Source organism: Lytechinus variegatus, chromosome 3 (assembly GCF_018143015.1).
Source record: "Lytechinus variegatus isolate NC3 chromosome 3, Lvar_3.0, whole genome shotgun sequence".
NCBI lineage: Eukaryota > Metazoa > Echinodermata > Echinoidea > Temnopleuroida > Toxopneustidae > Lytechinus > Lytechinus variegatus.
The window spans coordinates 15,122,762-15,146,557 of NC_054742.1; the positions used below are offsets into that span (position 1 = coordinate 15,122,762).

General features: G+C 37.7%; 1 protein-coding gene across 1 annotated transcript in view; it reads right to left on the minus strand.

Moving 5' to 3' along the window:
- Positions 1 to 17,803, minus strand: part of LOC121410307 (probable dTDP-glucose 4,6-dehydratase) — a 48,991-nt gene extending 31,188 nt beyond the window's left edge. Inside the window, exons 1-2 of the mRNA XM_041602304.1 lie at positions 17,627 to 17,803; positions 128 to 189 (exon numbers count right to left, since the gene is read on the minus strand). Of these exons, the coding sequence (XP_041458238.1) occupies positions 128 to 189; positions 17,627 to 17,675 (111 nt within the window). The 5' untranslated portion in view covers positions 17,676 to 17,803. The remainder of the gene's footprint in view (positions 1 to 127; positions 190 to 17,626) is intronic.
- Positions 17,804 to 23,796: the final 5,993 nt, after the last annotated feature.

Genomic DNA, 23,796 nt, shown 5'->3' on the forward strand with positions numbered 1-23,796 from the left:
CAATTTGGTGTGCACATAATATGGCAATATCTAAACATCTCTTCTATTTCACTATCACTATCAAAATGTACATTATGTATTACATTTTCCTTTTAAAAATATAAATAGAAATTGTAGCTATACTTGCCTTCGCTGCTAAGTCTTTGCTCACCAAATAATGCACAAAGTTCCTCCCAATAAAACCACAACCTAATAGACAAAGAGACAACAGAGTTTTGAATTTGTTATCTGAGATGGCTAAAGAAAAAGTGTGGAGACATCCCATCAAAAGTTGGTTTGAATATTGGAGAAAAATCAAATAAGCATGACACTGAAAATTAATCAGGTCCTTTCATTAGGACTTAATTTTGCTATGGCTCCTAAGCAAGTTAACCGAAAAGAATTCTAATTGGATGTAAAATGAAATACCGGTAATGACATTGTTCACGAAAACAGTGTACAGTTGGTCTGCAAAAAAGAGAGCCAACAACAATACCACACACCCACTATTTCCTTTTTGACTTTATTTTATCAAATATTTCACTTTTCTCTAAAAATTATCAAATTGACAATTATTCACTTAATGAGTTTCAATTGCCCTTGGTAAATATGAAACAATTTATTAATATTTCAAGTGTGTGGGTGAGTGACAACACTTGCTCCTGCATTTGTATCCTGACCAGAATGTACATATAAACCCCTCAAAAAAAGGTTTGGAAATCCGAGTTTGACCATTAATTTCTCCTAAATCCCAATCTTACACAATGCATATTTGATATCATTCAAAAGATCATTTAATTCTCTTTAAAATGATACCATGCTTGTTATGATCATGCCATCACAAACAGAGCAAGATTCAAAAGTGGTGGAAATTGAGAAGCTGCAAAACGAGCAGAAATTGTCATGATGGGTCAATACAGAACATGATTCTTTTGTCTGTGACGATAGAGATGAAAATCCATTCAACTCAAGCCCCTTCTTCTGTAGTGATGGTACTGTGATGCCGTTTTCAGTAACTCATGATTTTTTGGTCCGTACCAGGCCCGCGCTAAAATAGTCCGCACCAAGCGATAAAAAATGCTTTCAGTAACTATAGCAGAGCCGCGCCACTTTTACGATCACCCATTCAAAAACTCGGGCACGTAAGGGCAAACTGTCATGGTAACTGAACACGCCATATACAGAGCGGAAGTGCTCCGTATTCGCTGAATATTCGCGCGGTAAATTTGATGTACACGCGATGCGGAGGCACGGCCAGAATTGTGTGACCTTTGACCGTGTGAGGAATTTTGGCCAGGGCCTGGTGCTGCTATCCGTTCATAAACTCTTTGGTCGGCGCCTGGTGCGGGCCTGGCGCTGGTCTGGTGCTGATAAAAGCAGCACCAAAATAGCCCGGGCCTGGCGCGGGCTATTTTGGCCCGCGCCATTCATAAACTCAAAATTTTACGACTTAGCCCGGGCCTGGCCAGGGCCAGCGAGGAACTGAAAGGGGTGTGAAATAACATGGTTTGAGTCGTGGTTTGAAATACCCATGCATGTTTGTTTGTTATTTTTTTGCTTATGTAGAGGTGTGTTTGATTCCATGTTAATGTTGATGTTAAGGTGCATGAAAACAATTAAAAGAAACCGCTGAGAAACTCACTCATCACCACTGAAAAAGATCAGTGACTTTCAATATTGTGTCATTTTGCAACTTTTGAATTTTGACCTTGCCCCATATTTCAAGGCACTGCACCTCCATGTGCACGATAATCATATCATGTAGGGTATCATTTTAAAGAAAATTAAATGATTTATTCATTTATATTAATTAAACATTGATATTTACTAAAATTGATGAGGAATAATCTATCAAAGTAAAAAAAAAACGCTGAGAAACTCACTCATCACCACTGAAAAAAGAACAGTGACTATCCATATTGTGTCATTTTGCAACTTTTGAATTTTGACCTTGCCCTACATTTCAAGGCACTGCACATCCATGTGAATGATAATTATATCATGTACATGTAGGGTATCATTTTAAAGAGAACTAAATTTTCTATTAATCGTTATTAATTACACATTGATATTAACTAAAACCGAGGAGGGATTATTGGTCAAAGTCAGATTTCCAAACTTTTTTTGAGGAGTTTATGTACATGTAATCATGTTTTGTGATGAAAAACAAAACTTTGAGTAATAACTTATTTTACATACAATTTTGATGAACTTTTTAGCATCAATTTTATACTTGTCCGATTTTTCTCTGTACCAATTTTTTTCTAATTTCAATACAAATAAGCATTCAATCAAATGCTCTGCCACACGCAACTTGCCTACTGGAAACATTGTGGGTCCCTGCAAAAAAACAGCCTATTACAGACCTACATAGTCAATGGGTTAAACAATACAAGAAATACAAGTAATCAGAAAAGAGCCGAAATTGGACTGTAGCAAAGTAGAATTAAGGTGTTCTAAAAAATAAAACAAAAGAGGCAAGACAACATTTGTTTTAGAAGCAAAATAGTGAGTTAATATCAAGCATCATTTCAGCCTTATGTACATTTAACATGCAAGAGGCCCCCTGATAGCTTAGTCATCATCCATAAAGGTACTTTCAGATATCATAAGCTTTGGTGTGATGTCCATTCCAATAACATTCATTGTAGCTTCCAGGGGAATCCAGAACCTTACATGGCTTTTATAATGAAAGTCCCCATTATATTGTTGGGGATCATCAAAACTGTCATATCCGGGGGGGGGGGGGGGGGGGGGCACTCAGTATATAACGCATAGTGGGTATGTGCCGCGGAGGGGACCCCCATTTTTACACTCAAATTTCCGTTCCAAGGCATAGCATTTTTGTCTTTTTCAGCAAAAGAAGTAAGAAAGCCGCTTCAAGGCATTGCATTTTTTCTTATCGAGAAAAAACAAGAAATCCGCTCCAAAGCTTCGCATATTTTTCGGTGCGCCGATCCGATCGCATTGTCTTGCTACAATGAGTTGCAATTTTGGTGAAAAGCGGCCGCCGAGCGCTCTCAGACCATCGCCTCAGCTCTCTAGCTGCGCCAGCACACCCGGCGGAGGCCGCGCTAGCTGCATCATGCACGCATTTCCGTTCCACAGGGATGCATATACGCACTCACACGCTGGCGATCCGTTCCAAGGACCCCCGTTTTCACAAACATTTGTTGTTCCAAAGCCCGTTCCGAGGACCCTCCTTTTTACAATAAGCCCGCTCCAGGGCCCCCGTTTTTTGTCTCGCCCGCGGCACACCCCACCACTTTTTTGGTAGAGTGCCCCCCCCCCGGGGTCATATCAGAGATACAACAGGGCTAATTATCCAGATAAAAACGACTTCAAAGTCTACTATAATTTCCATATATTTTCATTGCTAGAAAAATACATGGTCAGAAAGAACAAGATAATTGCATGACCCTGGTATCCTTATATTTACACAAAACTGAGAATCAGAGAAAACATCGCAAAAGAGCTACAAGATTGTAATTTTGGTTTGAGTGGTTTAAATTTTCCCTAAACATACAAGCACCATAGGGAATACAACAATGGCTAACTGCATTTTCAATAAGCACGATTAGCGAAACGTATCACGCTTTCACATGCAAAGTCAATGCATGCAGATATGACGGTTTGGCTGACAGCGCATTTGCATGTTACATATGTGCAGCTGTTGATTGCTCTGCTATAGTCTTCGTTTTCAATGGGATTTGTATGTAATCGCCATGAAAATCTCCACATATACATATACATTAGAAATTAAAACAAACTGCTGCCTAGAAATTTATATTTAGTAAGACTTGAAAGTTCTTTTCTACAAAAGTTTTAACAAAATTTTTTTTTAAAGACCGAATTGACTGTTATGACGGTTAGGATGAACACACACGATGATAGATCATTATTATGAGAAATAGTCCCCCACAGTTAAAAAAATTTTCACACAAGTAGAAAACAAATTTATAACTTAATATACTCAATATAAAAATCTATTTTTTATGAGTCTAAGAATCCCTTACTAAAAAGTGAATCTTTAGCAATGGGGAAACTGTGCTGGTAGGATGTACTAGTCGGTACTATCCATAATATCCTGGAAAACTTTACACTAAGCTGTAAAGAAGATCAACAATGATATGAAACATAGCTGGTACTAGGGCATACATGTACATCTACAGGCAGTTCAAACTTAATATGTTTCTGGTTCACTATACTACAGTGTTCTGTCTTCTACAGTTATTACCATTTGCAGTTATAGAAGGGGGCAGGAGTATTCTTCTAGAACGTAGTGGATCGAGGCATTTGAGGGCATTATGAATGTAACAAAATCATTGGCTATAATCTTCTATACTTTTCATCAGTAGTGAATACTTTTCAGTCCCTCCCTGGCTTCAAGTGACTGTCCACAATCTTGCAAATGGAATAAATATCTAAAAATGCAACACAAGCTTTTTATGTTTAAATTGATGTATTTTATGTTTTGAGTATTTGACTTCAGAAAGGAAAGTATTTGTGTCTATTGCACGTAAATGTTCAGCAGTTGATTTATTGATATAAATCAATAATAATTTCAGCTACAAAATGTAGGGGAGATGCACTAGCGTACCTACGGGGACAGGGGGGCAGACTGCCCCCCTGACGAGTCACAACCATGCAGGGGACCTATCCCTGCCCCCCTGACAAGTCACAACCCATGCAAGGGAGTATCCCTGCCCCCCCCCCTGACGAGAAGTTGAAGAACTTGTCAATTTTTTTTCTGGCATGAAATCCTTTATTTGTGAATGAAGACCTTTTCTTTTTTTTCAAATTTTTTGCGAACAATTTTGCCCCCCCCCCCGTGGAAAATCCTAGGTACGCTACTGGGGAGATGGATGGGTACACGATCAGTGATTCACATCATCTGTACATAAAAAGGTGCAGAATTTTTTACCATAACAGGCCGTACAGGTTTGAGTTTCACCATTATTTAAAGATGTTTCGCATGGAATCCTCAAAGAAAATCTGTTATTATTTTTTCTAAACAATATCCTCAGTCAGGGTATTAGTATTTCCCACAAGTTTGTGGATGGTACAGTATGCAATGAAATCTTCTTCTTATTAACCAATAAAGTTCCAACAACTTTGATTTTTAACAATAATTATCAATTTGAATTTCATTTTCTCACAAATTTGAATCCTGAAATTTCTCCCCGGGGGGGAGGGGGGGGCACTCGACCAAAAAAGTGGTGGGGGTGTGCCGCGGGCAAGACAAAAACGGGGGTCTTGGAGCGGGCTTATTGTAAAAAGGAGGGTCCTCAGAACGGGCTTCGGAACGATAAATGTTTGTGAAAACGGGGGTCCTTGGAACAGATCGCCAGCGTGTCAGAGTGCGTATACATCCCTATGGAACGGCCATGCGTGCATGATGCAGCTAGCGCGGCCTCCACCGGGGAGCTCTGCGGCCGCTTTTCACCAAAATTGCAGCTCATTCAATGCGATCGGAGTGGCGTAACGAAAAAATATGCGAAGCTTTGGAGCGGATTTCTCTCTTCTTTTTTTCTCGATAAGATGAAAATGCTATGCCTTGGAGCGGCTTTCTTTCTTTTTCTCAACAAGGCAAAAATGCTATGCCTTGGAACAGAAATTTGAGTGTAAAAATGGGGGTCCCCTCCGCAGCACATACCCACTATGCATTATATACTGACTGCCCCCCCCCCCCCCCCGGAATTTCTCTTTCAAAAAATATATGCTAAAGAATGTTTTTCAGTGACACTGTATTAAACCAACAACAAATAATGGAGGTTTAAGACTTTGAATATAGGAGAAAGTGTGTGACTCACAATATGCTGATGCAGTGACATTTCACCATGAGTCACATTTTGTCTAGAGCACTCACATCCAATACAGTCATGTCAGTAACATATAATTATCAGTACATTGAGAGAACATGCACAGTAGATACTGTACATGTAGCATTGCAATCCTTCTTTCAATAAAGTAAAGTACTACTCAACCAATTTCTGTGCATGTTCTGTACTACTGAAACTCTTAAATTACACTGACATTTCTCTATCTGCTACTTAATTTCAAATTGTTGTTCTACATTTTAGGGGTACGATCTGGACGTCACACATTTCGCACAAGTAAGTACCTCAAATTTTCAAACTAAAATAAAGTCTTACTGGGTGGCCAAATAGTCTCACTCTCACCATTCTTTAATTTTAATACACACAGTGATGGCTGATAATCTTAAGTGCAGCCAAGAGATGCTCCATTTTTGGGTACTTTCAGACCAATTAGAATATTTCCTGATTAATAAATTCACCCTGATCTATCCCAATCAATTATGTACCAAATATAATAATAATAAATAATGTAGAGCGCGCACACCGTCAGTAGACGCTCATGGCGCTAGCCGAGCAACAGTTCTCTTTTACAATGGAAAAATTCCATTTTATAGAAATTTATATAAATACTACACAAGAACCATGAACAAGTCAATGTAAGAATAATAATTTCACATCTGCTTCAACCTGTGTGAAAGCAAAGAACTCCTAAAATTCCAGGAAGAAAATACCTGCTAAAAAGTAGGTACTTATTAAAATTATGAAAACTTTTACACAGACTTGTAATAATATATATATATATAGTACCTTTTCCATGAGATACAAAGGGCTTTGAGATGCCATCCATGATCAGCACAGGATTATATAATGTACAACTTACCACAGAGTGAGTAAAAACAATTTCATGAAAGGATAATTATAAGTTACTTGGTGGGTGATATCTGAATTGCAACAAGAAAATCACAAGTCTAAAAAGCTTGTGAAAAATACTAATTTGATACCACAATCACAAAAATGGTTGAAAATATCCAAGTTCTGTCTCTTAGAAATAATGCTTGTACACTCTAATTTCATTTCACAAATGTTTCCAATGATTCCTTACCATATAGCTTGTGCAAAGTTTTTATTTTATTAAACTTTTGGAATTAACAGAGCTTTCTTATTTCTTGACCAGATGGTTTTTTAGATATGTGATTTTCTTATTGAAACTCAGACACTACTCACTGAGTGGCTTTTTGTATCCTTTCTTCACTGTTTAATTGCTTGCTTGCATGAGGAGTTATCTACCAAGAAGAAGAGATTCTAACCTTTACAATGATAGGTCATATACATGTCTATTGTATTTGTAATGTAATTGAAGGTCTGATATATTATTCTCAGTGTTTGTTTTTTCCTGGGACACACTGTAGTTTCCCACATATTTTCACATCCCAGCCACTTAACGAGTATGCTTGGGAAGGGTACTAAAGTTGCTTTCTGAGGAAGTGATTTTGAATTGTGTGTCTCGTCTACTATTGAGACTATATTGCACCTGCTTAAAACTTTGAGAAGTTACCCTAAAGGGCATGGTTCAGGTGGGTATTAATGCAGAAAATAATTATCAGGAATTTTTATGACTGGGCCCCTCAATACAAATGTTAATGATAAAATCTCTAATATGAAAGATCGATTCTGATTGGTTCCTAGTCAGTCTACCGGGCCAAATGCGTATGCAACGATGGTCTTGATAGGCCTTTTCATTTTAATCGCTGAACAAGTTCTTGTACTATGTACAATATACCAGAATTTGGGTGATTGTGTTGATCTGAAAGCAAAATGGAACTACCTATATTTCACCTTGAGAACAGTAATGCCGAAATGTTCTATGCAGACAGAGCTTTGGGTGGTCAAACTATTGTCTGGTTAGAATATTCCAGCTCAACTGTTTGTGAAAACAGGGATGAAATAATACAAAAAAATGTAGTGGATATTGAAATAATTGGGCAACTCAAGGAACCAATCAACCAAGATTTCATGATATAATTCAACTGAATTTTTGTTTACAGGACTTTCTTTGAAAATTTTTCCCACTTGATGTGAAATGTCAGCATTGAAAATACATGGGAGCAACGAGCGATACTGCTTTTCGTGATATAGTACCTGTGTATAAAACAATGTGTTTGGTGTGTGTTTTGGTAATTGATGAAACTGGCTTGTGAAATGAGTGTGACATGTCAAATTTCAGTCGCATGACTCTAATGTTTAATAGCTATCAGGCTGTAATGCACTGAATATTTAAAAATCATTTTCACATGAGTTTTTATCAAATAAGAAACTGAAAATTGTGGAAAGGATTCCTATCAGTAAAAATCTGTTCAAATTTAACGAGATTCATCCATCATTAAATTATTCAATTTGATAGACAATGATGTTGGCCCTGTCCACTTTCCAGCATGTCCAGTTAATTAAGGCCTCCATGAGATACAAACAATCAAATGTTAAATGAAATGGATTTGTAAACAAGCAGGAAAAACTGATATGTGAAATCATGAAACAAAAATGGCTCAGGAAGACTGGAATATACTGAACAAATTGGCTCTGATAAAATGAAAAATGGCTCTCAAATTTGTTTTTAAATGGCTCCCTAGAAAAAAGTGATTTCAATCCTGGAATATGTTGTGAAAGGTCCCAATTTCAATGTGCATGTAAAAGATGCTTGCAGTCGAAAGTGCATGATATGTGCAGACTGCAGAGAAAAGGACCCAACAAAATCAGTCCATTACAATAGACCCCATAGGCATAGTTTCTAAAAATACTATGAAAAATAAGTGAACAAGTAATAAACATACTATACTTGTGTTCTCTGCTAACATGGTCGACTGCAGAACACTTTAATCGTAAACCTGGATAATTTAAGAGATTATCAAGATATATGATACACATCACATATCCTTCAATATATGCTGGTAGGATCAAGATGACTGAAAATGTGCATTAACACAAGCACAAGTAACTTTCTATCACAACACACGGTCGATGACGAACGGACAACATTTGCATAACCTTAGGAAGCATTTTATACAACCTCAAAGAATCACAAACATGAATCATGATTCAACAGTCAAAACACAAACCTAAATCACAATAACTAAAGGATCAGGGTTTAGTTGACCCTCTCTCCAATGCCATTTCTCCCCAACTTCGAGCCTGGCAGTGTGCATCGTATTGCACAGTTTGACTGAGGAATTATAGGTCAACTTCAATGTGGGTTTAATTGCAAAAGATACACATCAATTTGCAATACATGTGTACATCTACTTTGAAAAACAAAAGCAAAGAATACCATTGGCACCGCACAGTATGACATGAACAAGGAAACAGGGTGACACAAATCACACAATGTCATAGAATCACGATTCAAATTACTGTTACGTTTATTTTCGAACGTGATTCTGCAAAATCGTCTTTCCAAGTTATACTGCCCTTTTCTGTGTTGTTTCATGTTTGTGATTTGAAACATCTTTACTTTTACTTTTGACTAAACACAACTATGATTCTGCAGAAAAGTCTTTCTAATCATGATTCTGGGGTAAAAAAAAAGTGGCACATAAACTTAGACTCCTGTTACATCTAAAAATTGGTGGCCTGTGGCCAGCACGAGTCCAGTTGCAACCTTGACGAGGATTAAGTGTATTAGCTTCACGAATGGACCTGGTCCCTAAATGTGCATGTTTACATCATAGCATTTTTCCTCCCCTCTTCAGAACGCGGATGGAAGGGTCGAGCTACATGGGACCAAATAGATTTTTTTTTTATAACATGTTTTTCTCGGTTTATTGTCGTGCATCAAATCAGATATAATATAATGTCTCATGAAAAAATCACTCATCTGGCTTTTTTGATGTATAAGTTTGGTTATTATTGTACTGAAGTAATTTTTTATGCCTTTAATGCAATATTATCTTATACACTACACTTTGTATTCCAATTTCCACTCCCCATAGTTCTTCTTTTCCTTCTTCTCCTTTGAGCCCTTTTCTTCTCTTTCTTCATAGAACTTCCTCTCTCATTTCTCTTTTTCTTCTCCTTTCTCTTCTTCCTCCTCCTCTTCCTCTTCTTCTTCTTCTTCTCCTCCTTTTCCTCTTCTCCTTCTTCCTCTTTTTCTTCCTATTCTCCTCCTTCTTTTTCTCCTTCTTCTTCTACATCTTCTTTTTCTTCTTCTCCTTCTTCCTCCTTTTTTTCTCCTTATTCTGCGTAATTTGCAACAGCTGGCGAACAGACCGAGGCAGGTTCGAGGAAGGTTTGCCTTTACATCTAAAATCAGTGGACTGGGGCCAGTCCGGGCCCTGCCCATGACTACCTCTGGAGATGGTCTTGGGTAGGTTTGTTAAAAGGTGGCCCGAGGTTGGTTTGGGAAGTGTAAATCGGATTTCTTTGCTGTACCCGAGGCAGGCCCTGGGCCACCGATTTTCTTGATGTAACAGCGGGTGTTGCAAGAAACTTTCGATCAATTGCAAGTCTATTTTTGGTTCCTAAATCAATCATGTGTCTTGCAATTAATTGCAAATTAGTGATTGATTGCCAATCTGCTCCTTGAAACAAGAAGTTTAATCTGATTTGCTATACTCAAATAGCTAATGTTGATCTGTCAGTTGTGAAATTGTGACAGAATATTTGCAATTGATCGCAAATATTTTCTTGCAACACCCCTAGTCTCGCCTTCACTTCTGGTGGTGAGACAAAAATGATAGGAACAATAATTGAGATGTTCACATTATGAAGCCTTATTATTCACTGGAAAGGGAGTGATGTGGGGATTATCATTATGGCATTTGAAAAAATAGAAAAACAAATACCTGGAGCGGAAATCATCAGTTAAAAAAAGCGTTAAATGCCTCTCCGAAATGAGCCTTGAATCCGTCTCTGAATTGACTTGAATTTGATTGAGAGCTGTGCTGCACGTACATCTACTCTCTCAGCAAGGTGAGCAAGCTAGCTATGTTTTCAATGGTTTAATTACAATCACATGCAAGCTACACATGTAGTGGATGATCTTTTACATACATGAATAATATTGATTTACCTCAACTATTTGCCTGAACATAGGTATTATAATGATTAAAAAATGATTTTAAGTGTTAATATATGAAAAAAAGAATTCCCAGAGTTTTGTGATTTTGCCAAAATAATGAGATCAAATTTTGATCTAACAGAACGAGCGAGAATCTATCCCAGCCACATGAATTTCATCGTCATTGCATATCGTCTGTTGCTATTTGTTAGTTGATTTGCTATCAGAAATTATTTTGTTGGGATATTTTCACTCGTTTGTTAGTACAGTATATAAGCATTATTTTCCGTATCATTTTGAAGTCAATAGGTTTACTGAGTGAAGAGACTGTCTGGATGGTCATGGACTTGATTTTCATGGATTAGGTGTTGTGGCACAGTGTAGTTGCATGTGAGTTGGTAGCAACTCGGCAAGTTTTTGTGCCAGCTGAATCTGAGGACATAACTGAATCTGAACAAAAGTTTATATCAGACATCTCCAGCATTTTTTCACTATTAAGTTTTTATGATTTAAAGGGTGCGTTTACATTTCATTTAATACTTGCTTCTCTACACTTTTCCCAAGCTTGACAATGATTAACAAAATAAAAATCAAGCCTAAGCCATTTCATGTAAATCACATCTCAGTGTAAAGCAAATATCGTCAGGATGGCCTCGGTGTGTGGGGGAGTGGGGTGGGGCGCAGTGCACTCTTCGAAGTGTTTTGGGCAAGTTAAAAAGGTAAAAGATATCTTGACTTGAAATCAATTTTACTAGCTAAATTCCATGTGTTCTTCATGATTAAGGTTTACTTTTAATCGCATAACTATTTCAAAGTTCAGCGCAAATCATTTTTCACTAACTTTTCAAAAGAAAGTGGTTCTCACTCGAGCGGAAATATTTTTCGACAGTTGCTTAAATAGATCTGTGCCAATGTTAAAATATGGACAAATATTCAGGATATTACAAATGTATAATTCTACAGGATTTCTTCTAAGTGTTAACTTTTTTTTACACTGTATGTATCAAAATGTTATGACCTAAGCAAAAACAATTGACAGAATAAAGCCATATTTTGGTATGTATCCAAATTTTCCTTCCTAAATCTCATAAGGCCACCGCAAACCTTACGATTGGTCTGCGACCTGATTTCAGAATAAAAGGCAGTAGAAATTGATGCTAATATTGAGACTTGGAATATCCGGGGCTCAACACTAGCGGCGGTCCGACGGTCCCAGACCAGTAAAAAATCGCTGTCCGTCCGGTAGATTTTCAGAAATAGGAAAATTTACTGGTCCGATATGACCAGTAAAAATATCATTGTCGGGCCAGTAATTTTTCCAAAAATAGCAAGATTTTCAGGGTCCGACATGACCCGTAATAAAAACCATTGTTGGGCCAATAACTTTTCCAGGAATGGTCAAATTCACTGCAAACCATTCCCCCCCCTGATAATTTCTGTCATTCACACACAGAATGAAACACACGTAAGTGATACTATAGAGTAGCACACAGTATACATGTAGCCAGCCACACAACCCACATGGTACATTCATACATTCTCTACTGGCTGCGCGAACGAATCTTGGCTAAACTCTGGCAGAAATCTCTCACAGAACTGTCAAAATTCATGGTTCATACTCATGAAAGGCTCTTATAATGTCCATATTTCCTAAAAATTGGAGAAACTCTGTCATTTGTAAGCAGTAAAAGGATAAATTTTCACTTCTGTTTGGTTCAAACAGATCAGGTTTCGGGTGATATCGTCTGAATACATGTTAGCCCCACATATGCATTTATGTGTGTGTTGATACACTTGGTTTCTGACTTTCTTTCATAGCTATTTTAATTGAGCCAACAAGAAAATGATAAATTATTTATGATGATAGTTTTAGCTTTCTTCCTCTGTTTTCTTCCTATCTTTCTTTCCTTCTTTCTTTTCAATCTTTCTTTCTTCCCTCTCTTCTTTCATTTTTTTGTTACTGTCTTTTTATTTTCCCTTATTTTCTTTAATTCGTTTTTTTATTCTTTCTATCCTAAAAAATATTTTATCTATTTCGTTTTTCTCTCGTCTTTCATTCTTTCTTTCTTATTTTTGTTCCTTCTTTATTCCTTCCTTCCTTTCCTTCTTTAGTTCTTTCTTTTTTCCTTCCTTCACATCTATCCTTTATTTACCTTTTTCTTTTTCTTCCTTCCTTTCTTTTATTCTTTTCCTTCCTCCCTTTCTTTTCTTTCTTTTCCTTCCTTCCCTCCTTCCTTTTTCTTTCTTTCTTTCTTTCTTTCTTTCCTTCCTTCCTTCCTTTCTTTTCTTCTTCATTTCTGTCTTACTTTCTTTTTGTCCTTCATTCCTTCATTTTATTTGGAGGGGGGGGGTAACGAAAGGCTAGAAAAATAAACTTGCGCCTTTTTTAATGTCTTCTTTATTTTGGGGGACCAGTAGATTTTAGGTTCGGACCAGTACAAATTTGAAAAACTGGGTATCAACTGGTCCGACATGAATAGGTAGGACCAGTAGAAAAATGGGTTAGTGTGGAGCCCTGGAATATCTTACTGTGTAATGTTCTAAATCATTGTATGAATACCTATGTTCAAATCTGTGACTATGCTGTAATCCTTCTTAGAATAAAAGCAAATTTAATGTCTAGTTGTAATGACGTCATAGCGGTCGTACGATTGGCTAAGAGTTGAAAATAATTTGGCCTTTACTCCAAAATAAAGGCTTGCCATCTTTCAAAAATGGTTATTCTTTCAATAAATTTTGACCTCAAATAAAATGATGAGCAAAATGCGATTTGTTCCAAAATCAGATCACGAACAGTCGTAAGGTGTGCGGTGGCCATTAGATATATGCTAGATAATTTTTGATAAACCTCCATATTTTTTTTTCAATTTTAGTGGAGGGAACATATGGAAGTCTTGCCGAGAAATGCGATGCAACTTTCCAGGCCATGGTAAGTTTATTTGCTCTTTTTTTATATGCTTTTTACATAAAAAATATTTGTAAAATTGAAAATAGAACGCTTTTCACCAGAAAAAGCCCTGGGGCAGTATTCTGAACATTGTCTTTTTTCCATATTTTATCTTTTCTCAGATGACAAAATCGGTATTCTGGTGGATGTCATATCTTTTGTCACAAAAATTGTCATAAATTTTGTCTCTTCTCTTTAGCGCGCACCAAAAATACGCGGCTTTAAATGCGCGTAATCCTTTTATACAAGCAAAAGATATGAAAAAAGTTATGACAGGGGGGGTAGCAGTCATAACTTTTAGTACCAAATATCCCAATACCTTGCCGACCGAATGTCAAGCATATAATGATATTATTTAGATTAGATTGTGGTATAAGTTTCACTCATCATCCATGGCAGTTTTCAAAATTATTTTTTCACAATTAGTTAGGTCGTACATATTAATTCCTCCTTTTTTTCTCTGTTTTCCTTCTTTTTCTACTTCTCCTCTAAAATCCTTCACAGCTCCGTCTCTCTTTGTAATTAAGTGCATCAATATTCGCGTGGTTGCGCGATGCCAGCAACTGTATTGGGGATACGCCTTACCTGTCACGGGGCCTTTCTATTGGCTAGAAGGGCTCCCACTGGAAACTAACAATGATTTTGATTGGTTTGCTTCCGAAAATATGGGCGGGAACTTTGAGAGATATGACAGGGAAAAGACAATTTCAGAATACCAATTTGTGACAATCATAGCGATGTCACATCTCGGAGAGAAATGACAAAAGTTCTGACAGTGTTCCAGAATACCACCCCTGGTCATTAGAGGCGCACGGCCAATATATGAGACTGTTTCCCATGAGAGAGATTATCTATGATATCAGAGACTTTTTAAAGAATTTGGGTATCCAATTTCAGAGACAGTCTCCAGTTTGGGAGACCAATTTTCTTTGTTTCCATTTGCGGCAAATAGAAATGTGATTAGTAGATTCCTCATGAAAAATTACCCCTTTTCATTAGGCGGTGCTGCACCATCCCGAGTAATCTTGAGATTTTAGCCCGATCGGCCCTCTTTGCGATTAATCTCGAGATTTAAGAAACCCAGTCTCCACCATCACAAGAAGAGTAATTCCTGCTCGATGCATCATGGTCTGACGCCGTGAATAAATAATCCCGAGTGCGTCTGCACCTGCGAATTCTTCTTCTTCTTCAGGTTAGATTTGCCTCCTTCAGGATTGAAGATTCTTGCAGATATTAGCTCTATAATTCATCAAATAGCGCACTATTTTGCAAATAATGCCAAGTTGACTTGGGATTGCAATCTCGAGATTAATTATCTTGAGATTACAAACTAGTGCGATAATTTAAAAAATCACCGTCTACTTTTGTTTTATAAGGATTTTTTTGTCATCCACACACAAAACAAATGGGCTTCTGACCTCAGTGGCACAAAATTTTTGGTGGAAAAAAATCCTGCTTTTGTTGGTGTTGTTTCTGTTATTCTTTTGCAAAGCAAGTCTCAAATATGGGAGATTGTCTCCCTTATCGGAGAGTCTCCCATACTGACCGTGCACCTCTAGAGGCTCTACTGTCTGCTGGTGAGTAGCAGAATGATTTTCGGCTAACATTATTCGTGTTATGAAGCGATGCCGATGTTAACCGACAACTCTAAAATCTGTTGCATAAACACATCGTAGTGCGAGGTTAGTATGTTACTCGTTAGCATACTAACCTCGCAATATGTGTGAGTAAATGGTGGATCATGACTAGTCTAACTTCATGAACTTGTCCTGCCCGTTTCATAAAGCTGTTTGTAAGTTAGGAATGAATTTATGCACGACTGGTGACCATTTCTTTTGCTAAATGATATCCCTTTATAAAATAGCTCTGTATTTTTAAGCATCGTGATTGGCCAATACACGCACATGACATCCAACTTTTTTGGTGCACTGCACGGCAATGCAAAAGGTGTGCAACGGAAATTGATATTGCACGCTCGAGCAAACCAGTGCGGGAGAAGTCCAACTAAACTGTACTGTAACTTTTTAAAAATTTGTTTCTGTGTTGCTATTTTATAAAACAAATAATGCACTCGCTCTGTCGTGCATTAAAGTAAATGCAGAGAAAGCTCGGTTTCTTCAGATGATGCACACTGGGCACTCGCCGCAAGCGGCTCGTGCACAGTGCGGCATCTATCTAAAGAAACCTCGCGTGCTCTGCATTTCCACTAACGCACTCGGCTGCATGCATTATTTGTATAATATATGTAACTGATGTAGTAGACCAAAAGCTTCAGTCTCTGTATTTTGGTTGTTCCGCTGAACTACGTTGGCTCCACTCACCATACATAGACTGAAGAGGTTGGGGGTCCGTAGCTACAGACAACGTATAGTGAACTAGCGTTTTATAGATCACGATTTAAACTGTTTTTTGAGCAAAATTTACAGTTTAATTATCAGGGAAATACAAATAATTTAAGTAATTGCATACCTTGGACCGGAGTTATTGAAAAAAATCCACTGGATGATTGAGAAATCTGTCATCTAAGACATTTTCTCCTGACCTGACGGTTTTTCTTGCAAGTTGCCATCTTGAATGACGTCATTATCGTTAATGTCAAGATATATCGCGATTACACTCATTCAATGAACAAGGTTATAATATAACCTTGTTCTCAGTTATATCTCCATGTGTGGCAAAATAAGGGTGGCAATGTTTGGCTAATTTTCTCCTTTTCTTTGGGGCAAATGCTTAATTTTTTTTACACTGACAGTTTTCATTACACCTATTATTCATACAACTTGGCTCTTATTCAAATTTGATTCTTGAAATCATTTTTTTCTTAATGAAAAATAGAGATCAAAAATGAAAATTTTCTTGCCGTATTACTTTCCACCAATAGAAGGCGTACACAAAAATATGCCCCAAATTCAAGTTTTTGAGCCCTCTGGTGAATACAAAAATTATTCCCAAGTTACTAATGAAAAATAAATTGCAACTTTATGGAGATTAGTAATTTTGGTCACAAAAAGTGATATTTTAATGATTTTTTAAAGTGTGTCCTCTGTACAACATTGGCATACCATAGTCCTACCTGTAGATTCCCCACAGGCAGGGTGGTAGCAATGAACAAGTGCGCAATTACAACTATTATCGTTCGTCTTCGTGAGTGTATCGTATCGTATTATTGCCTTGTAGGTGTGCTGGTGGAATGCAATATCGATATCACATTCGTATATTGTTGACGCCCTCTCCGTTCATTTGTAAATATTTCATAGTTTGGCTGTCTTAATTTGGATCGATTAGCTGTGCTTTTCCCAACTAAACATCAGTAAAGTATAATTTTCATGCATTTTCATCTATATCGTTTAAAGTATTTTAAAATTGAATAATTAAATATTTCTAATTTGTAGTTTACATATCCTTAGATTGTGACCCCGATGTGTTATATAACCCCAAACTTTGGACTCTGGTCGGACAAAAGTGCTGGTGTTATAACAAATAGGAGCCCACACGGACACTTTACCGTCATGACCGTCGGTGAATGGGGATTACAGTAAAATGTCAGAAATTGTTGAATAAATCCCCAGAAACAACGGTTATTCCTGTCTACTGATGTAGCGCCTGACAGCAGGTTCCAGTCACGCATAAGGTTGTGCGTAACTTTACATTTTATGAAACACCACCCTGGTGTTGAGAAGCGGACCCCCAAGGTTCTTGAGCTCCCCCGGTCCCGCTAAAGACTCCAGCGCCGGAGCTCCTGGCTGCCGCCCTTCCTTGCTTGGTCTGGCTCGGCTACTGTCACCGCTTATCAAGCATGTATCTCATTAGAAAGAACAAGTCTCTACTCACCTCCAAGCACTAGCACCCTTGGCTTTTCCCCAGTACTTGACGATGCCATGTTGTCAATGTTGCTGCTAGTTTAAATTCAAGATCCTATTCGTCGTAAACTCGAAAAAGCCCTCACTTTGCACTGTCAGTCTGCCGTCCTCCTCGTCATACGTGCGCTGATTCTTCTGCTAATTGTATAAAGAGTTGTAATGTAATATGGCAAGAGCAGACACTACGCACGTACCGGTACGCGTAAACCTGTAGTATGGTATGGGTGTCCCCATATTATAGGGTATACCTCATACCAAGGAGGTTTGAGAGGTTTACTGACGGTTGGTCTAATATATCACTTGGTCAAATCTTCAGATGCGCTATACAACATTCGAGTTATTACCACTTAGTCCAATTTGGTCTAATGACCACTTGGTCTAATAGCCATTTGGTCTAATGCCCAGTTGGGATAATCGTCACTTGGTCTATTTTTCATTTGGTCAAATTGCCATTTCGTATAATCTATTTTTTTAATTGTCATTTGTCTAATTTCCATTTCAGCTAATTCCCACTTCGTATAATTCCGGATAGTTTAACTATTTTGTCAATATGCCACTTGGTCTAATTTCCAATTTGTCTAATATCCATTTGGGATAATGGTTTGTTGGTCTATTCTCAGCGGCCATCATACATATAGATTATTCAGGGTTTTTTTTTTCATTTTTGAACCTGAACACTGTAGGAATTTCATACTGTATTGCATGTTGTCTGCCGGCTAGGCCTTATATTAGGGATATTACGCCTACCCCCTATCCATTTTCTTAAATGTAAATGAGAAATGAGAGGGGTTGGGGAAGGAATGAAAAATTAAAAACAAGCGAAAAATGAATTAAGAGGAAATGACAATGATAATGGTTGAAAGAAAAAGCCCTATAAAGAATCAGCAAAAGAAGAAGAAAATGAACCATAAGAAGAAGAAAAAGAGAAAATGAGGAAGAATGACTGGTCATAAGATATCTGTGTATCTTTTTTCAAATTACATGATCTAAATTATTTTATCTTTATTTAACACTCTTGTAACCCCCCCCCCAAAAAAGAAGAAAATTACTGCCTAAGTATTTTGGGCTACGTACCGTACACTCAGCCGGCGTACATTTCTTCAATTATCGTCTGTAATGATGCATTATAAAAGAGGAACATGTTTAATAGATACATATCAACACAATCAATTACATTATATTTTCTTTCCTTTCTTCAAAATAATGCCCGCCATTTGACCATTAAGTTACTAGGTCCCCAACTTATTAGTGACCCAATGTGCATGCGGTGATGTAATGATTATTTTAGGTAAAAATGGGTACTTATACGAGAAAGCGAGAAAGGACCCCCCCCCCAGTGGCGTAACTACGGGGGGCATGGGGGCACGTGCCCCCCCCCCCATGAAAGTTGTCATTGCTGACAATTTCAGTGAAATCCTTGGTTTTGATTGGCTGAAAAGCACTGGCCTCTGACTGTTACTATGGTAACTGTCGGAGAAAGTCAACTTGTCAGTGCTGACAACTTTCATGAAACGGTAACTCGAAATGTTTGCTGGTGCCCGCCCAATGCCGTGACCCACGGTACTCCACTGCCCCCCCCCCCCTCCGCTGCATCTTAAAACAAAGAAAAAATGACTACCCCACTCAAAAAATATCGCTGTACTTGTTTAGGGGTCAAGTCAGGGAATACTTGGCAAGAGTATCGTTTTGTTTCCAATACTTGTTAAGGGTAGGGTTTCACCATACGCCATTACTTGTTAAAGGACAAGTCCACCCCAACAAAAACTTGATTTGAATAATAGAGAAAATTCAACAAGCATAACACTGAAAATTTCATCAAAATCGGATATAAAATAAGAAAGTTATGACATTTTGAAAGTTTCGCTTCATTTCACAAAACAGTTATATGAACAAGCCAGTTACATCCAAATGAGAGAGTCGATGATGTCACTCACTCACTATTTCTTTTGTTTTTTATTGTTTGAAATGTGAAATATTTTGATTTTCTTGTCATTGTCATGACTTGTGAAATAAGGTTTCATTCCTCCCTGAACACGTGGAATTCCATTATTTTTAACATTTTGTGCTTCAGGCAAGGAGGTCCTAATCGTCAAATTCGTAAAAATTGAAATATTGTATAATTCAAACAATGAAAAACAAACGAAATAGTGAGTGAGTGACATCGCCTCTCATTTGGAGAGAACTGGCTCGTTCATTTAACTATTTTGTTAAAAATAAGCGAAACTTTGAAATGTCATAACTTTCTTATTTTACATCCGATTTTGATGAAATTTTCAGCATTGTGCTTGTTTGATTTTTCTCCATTGATTTAAGTCAACATTTTTCTCAGGTGGACTTGACCTTTAATAAAAAAGTGCTTAGAATTACCATTTTTTAGGTCGGAATGTAAAAAAAATTGCTTGCGCTTCGCGCTCGCATTATTGATCAGGATCACACATAACATTGCCCAGAGTATTACATTTTCAGGACAAAATACATGAAAGAAAAAAAACACTTTTTATAAGGCTTATGAGATTATTTCATGTTTATGTTGTTTTATAAGAATAAAACCAATAAGTGACTGATTGGGGAAAATATAGGTGAAGATAATTTCGCGCCCCGTCCCCTATTGGCGAAAGTCGGATCCGCCCTTGTGACACATACACACACACCTGAAAAATGGCCGGTTCCCCCCCCCCTGAAAAAGCAAGGACCTCCAGTGCCCCCCCCAGGAAAAAAATCCTAGCTACGCCACTGAGAACAGGCACCTATAAGGCAAAGGGTCACTCGTCAACACGTACACTAACAGGTCCTTCTCAGGTGACAGGGGCACAGAGCACGTTCGAGGAGCACTTTTCTTGGGCACTGATACGAGAAAGGGCACCAGATAAGAAAGCAAAGGGCACTTGCTAACGGCATAAAACGGATCCTTCTCAGGTGAAAGGGGCACAGAACACGTTCGTGGGGACACTTTTCTTAGGTAAATGGGGGCACTGATACGAGAAAGCACCTATTAAATGACGAAAGGGATCTGTTAACGGAATAATGTTAACGCCCAGCCATGGCATAATTTCCTTTTGCAAGAAATTTATCCACATTGTGCTGCACTCGACCCAGGTGAGGTGAATGGGTACCCGGCAGGATTAATTCCTTGAATGCATGAGCGCTGAGAGGCAGCTCGAGCTAAAGCCGGGGTAATAATGATAATAACAAAGCGCCTCAGAATAGAATATTTCTAGATAGATGGCGCTATATAAATACCTATTATTATTATTATTAAAAACTTGATGGGTCCTTCTCAGGTGAATAGGGCACAGCCACAGAACACGTCCGTGAAGGGGCTTTTTTTAATGGCACTTATACGAGAAAGGGCACTCGGTAACACTTAAAACGGGTCCTCTTCCGATGAAAGGGGCACAATACATGTTCGTGAGGGGGGGGGGGAGGGGGCATTTTTCTTGCATAAAAAATAACACTTTTTCAGTGCTTAAAAAAGTCGGGGCACTGTGCCCCGCCCCAGGATCGCCACCTCTGCCTCGAACTGTACTATAACTTTGTTTTTCCTTGTCCGATTTAGATCAAATTTTCAGCATTTTTTTTCTGATTCTTATTCATCAATGGAAATAATAATCATTCTCAGCTAGCGGGATACCCCTTTGAATTGTGCTTTTTAAATCTTACCCCCTCCCTTTTCTCAGGCCTTTCCCGCCCTTTTTTTTTTGGGGGGGGGCGGCCGGCGGTTGATAAGCCATTAGCACATCGGTTGCGACACAATGATGGCACCGTCATGTGGTATGCAGGGGCGGATCCAGCCTTCGCCAATAGGGGGACCCGGAATTTTTTCAGCCATATTTCCCCGATCGGCCGCTCGAAGATGATTTTTGGTTTCTTTGAAGGGGTAGTCCTAATAGACTTAGCTTTATTGTTATTATTCAACATAAATATATAATAAAACAATCCTTATTTATATGATGCGATCGCGAGCTAAATTTTTACCCAAAATTTGAACATTCTGGGCAGTGTTTTTTATCCTGAAAAAGATGTGTATGCAACTAAATAATTACTACGAACGCAAAACGCGAGCAGAGATGAACTGATGGAAAAGGTACCTGTTAAAGGCTGCATGCAGTTAGCCACGAAGAGGTTACATATTTTAAAAATCAAAATAGATTTGACATTTTACCTACAGAATGGAAATTCTAAGCATTTTTCACAACTTCTAAGCACTTTTCACAACAAAATAGTTATATAACTAAACATTATTGCGAGCGTGAAGCGCGAACGGAAAATTTCGATATTTAGACCTACTGAACGAGACACTCGATCTACTCATGTTTTGTAAATCATGAAAAGGATGAGTATTAGCGTACCTACAGGGGGGGGGGGCAAACTGCCCCCCCTGAGAAGTCACAACCGATCCCTGACGAGCCACAAGTGGCCCGCTCCATTGAATTTGAAGACATTTTCTTTTTCGCTTGTCAATTTTTTTTTCTGGTACGGGACACTCTATTCATGTTTTGGAAATCATGAAAACTGGATAATGCTTTTAAAAGAGAACAAGTTGAGTATCTGAATAAACATGCGCACTCGTTTCATATTTAGACCTAGAATATAAGCAATTTTTAGCTCTAAATTTCAAGCACTTTGTAGGAAAATTGTGAGGTGGGTATGGATCGCACTTAATAAAGAGCTGATATTTTTCATTATTATTTCTTTGAGTTTTGACATAGGACCGGCACATCATTAGGAACATGTCATCATATGAAAATGAGGACTGTCTTTCTATTCCCCTTGCTAAGCGTGAGATGAAACAAAAGGGACAATATTATTTAATTATTAAGTTAATATCTTATTCATTAATGCCTAATGAGGGCACGAAATCTGATGATATTATTGCCTGAAAAATGAACATTTCGAACACTTTTGTAATTATAGATAGGATGCATCAGTTAATATATCATTAACCATTAATGCGAGCTTAGATTGTTTATACAATGTCATGAAAAGGGGATTTTAAGTAGTTTGTTGTATAATCATATAAGACATAACTCGCAAATCAAATGCGAGCGTGCAGCGCTAGGTGATACGTTTTGACAATCAGACCTGAAAAGGGATATTTTGACAACTTTATGGAATACAATGAAATAATAGGTACCTGATAAATCAAACTTTGCGAGAGCGCAGCGTGAACAGAAATGTTGATATTCAGACCATATAATACTGATATTTTTCAGAGCACTTTTTAAAAATCAATTTGTAAATCACACAAAATAATGAAAGTTCGATTTCCGAGATGAAATCTATATTGTATATTGACTTCCAAACTTGATATTTAAACTCCATATTGCGCAAGGTATGTAAATCACCTAAAAGGCAATGCGAGCGCGAAGCGCGAGCGAAAATTTCATAAAGTGACATGAAAGATCTTCTTAATTATTTTCAAGTCTTCCCCTTAATCTTATTTTATTCGCTCATCTTCTTCCTCTTATGTTTCCCCTAAAAATTTCCCGGTCATATCATGGTAAGAACAGGTGTAATGGTGTAATGAGGCGACGATTTTGAGAGGGCCAGATTGCGCATCGGGCAGAATTTATCTTTAAAAATAAAAGTTGCGAGCGAGCAAAGCGAGCGAACAAAACTATTGACATTTTTAATACAAAAATCAAATTTTTGATAGATTTTGACATGATATCCAGAGAATGATATATTTCACTCTTCTCTCTTTCCATTCCTTTTTTGTGGTCTTTCCGCCACTGAGAACTGGATTCTTCGTTTTAGTAGAGGGCGTTGTTCGTATTCCAAGTCTCCAGCTACATTGATCCATCAAAAGAATGCAGTGCTATGGCACAAGAGTGCAGACGGGGCGACAGGGGTGGAAGGACGAGTCCCCTCTCTAATTCAGAAATTTGCGCAAAAATTATTTATATATCTTAATTAAATAACCCTTAAAAAGAAACCTTCTTCCATGTACATAAATTACATACTGTATTTACAATCATTGCTTTTGTACTATATTCATGATATCATTAATTTGTATATTCTACATTAAAAAAAATTGATGAAATGTCAATCGGAAGAAAATAAATGTTTTATTGAATTGAAAAAAGTAATGAAACAGCATGTCAAATTATAATCAGTTTCTTCTCCTCACCAATATTTGCC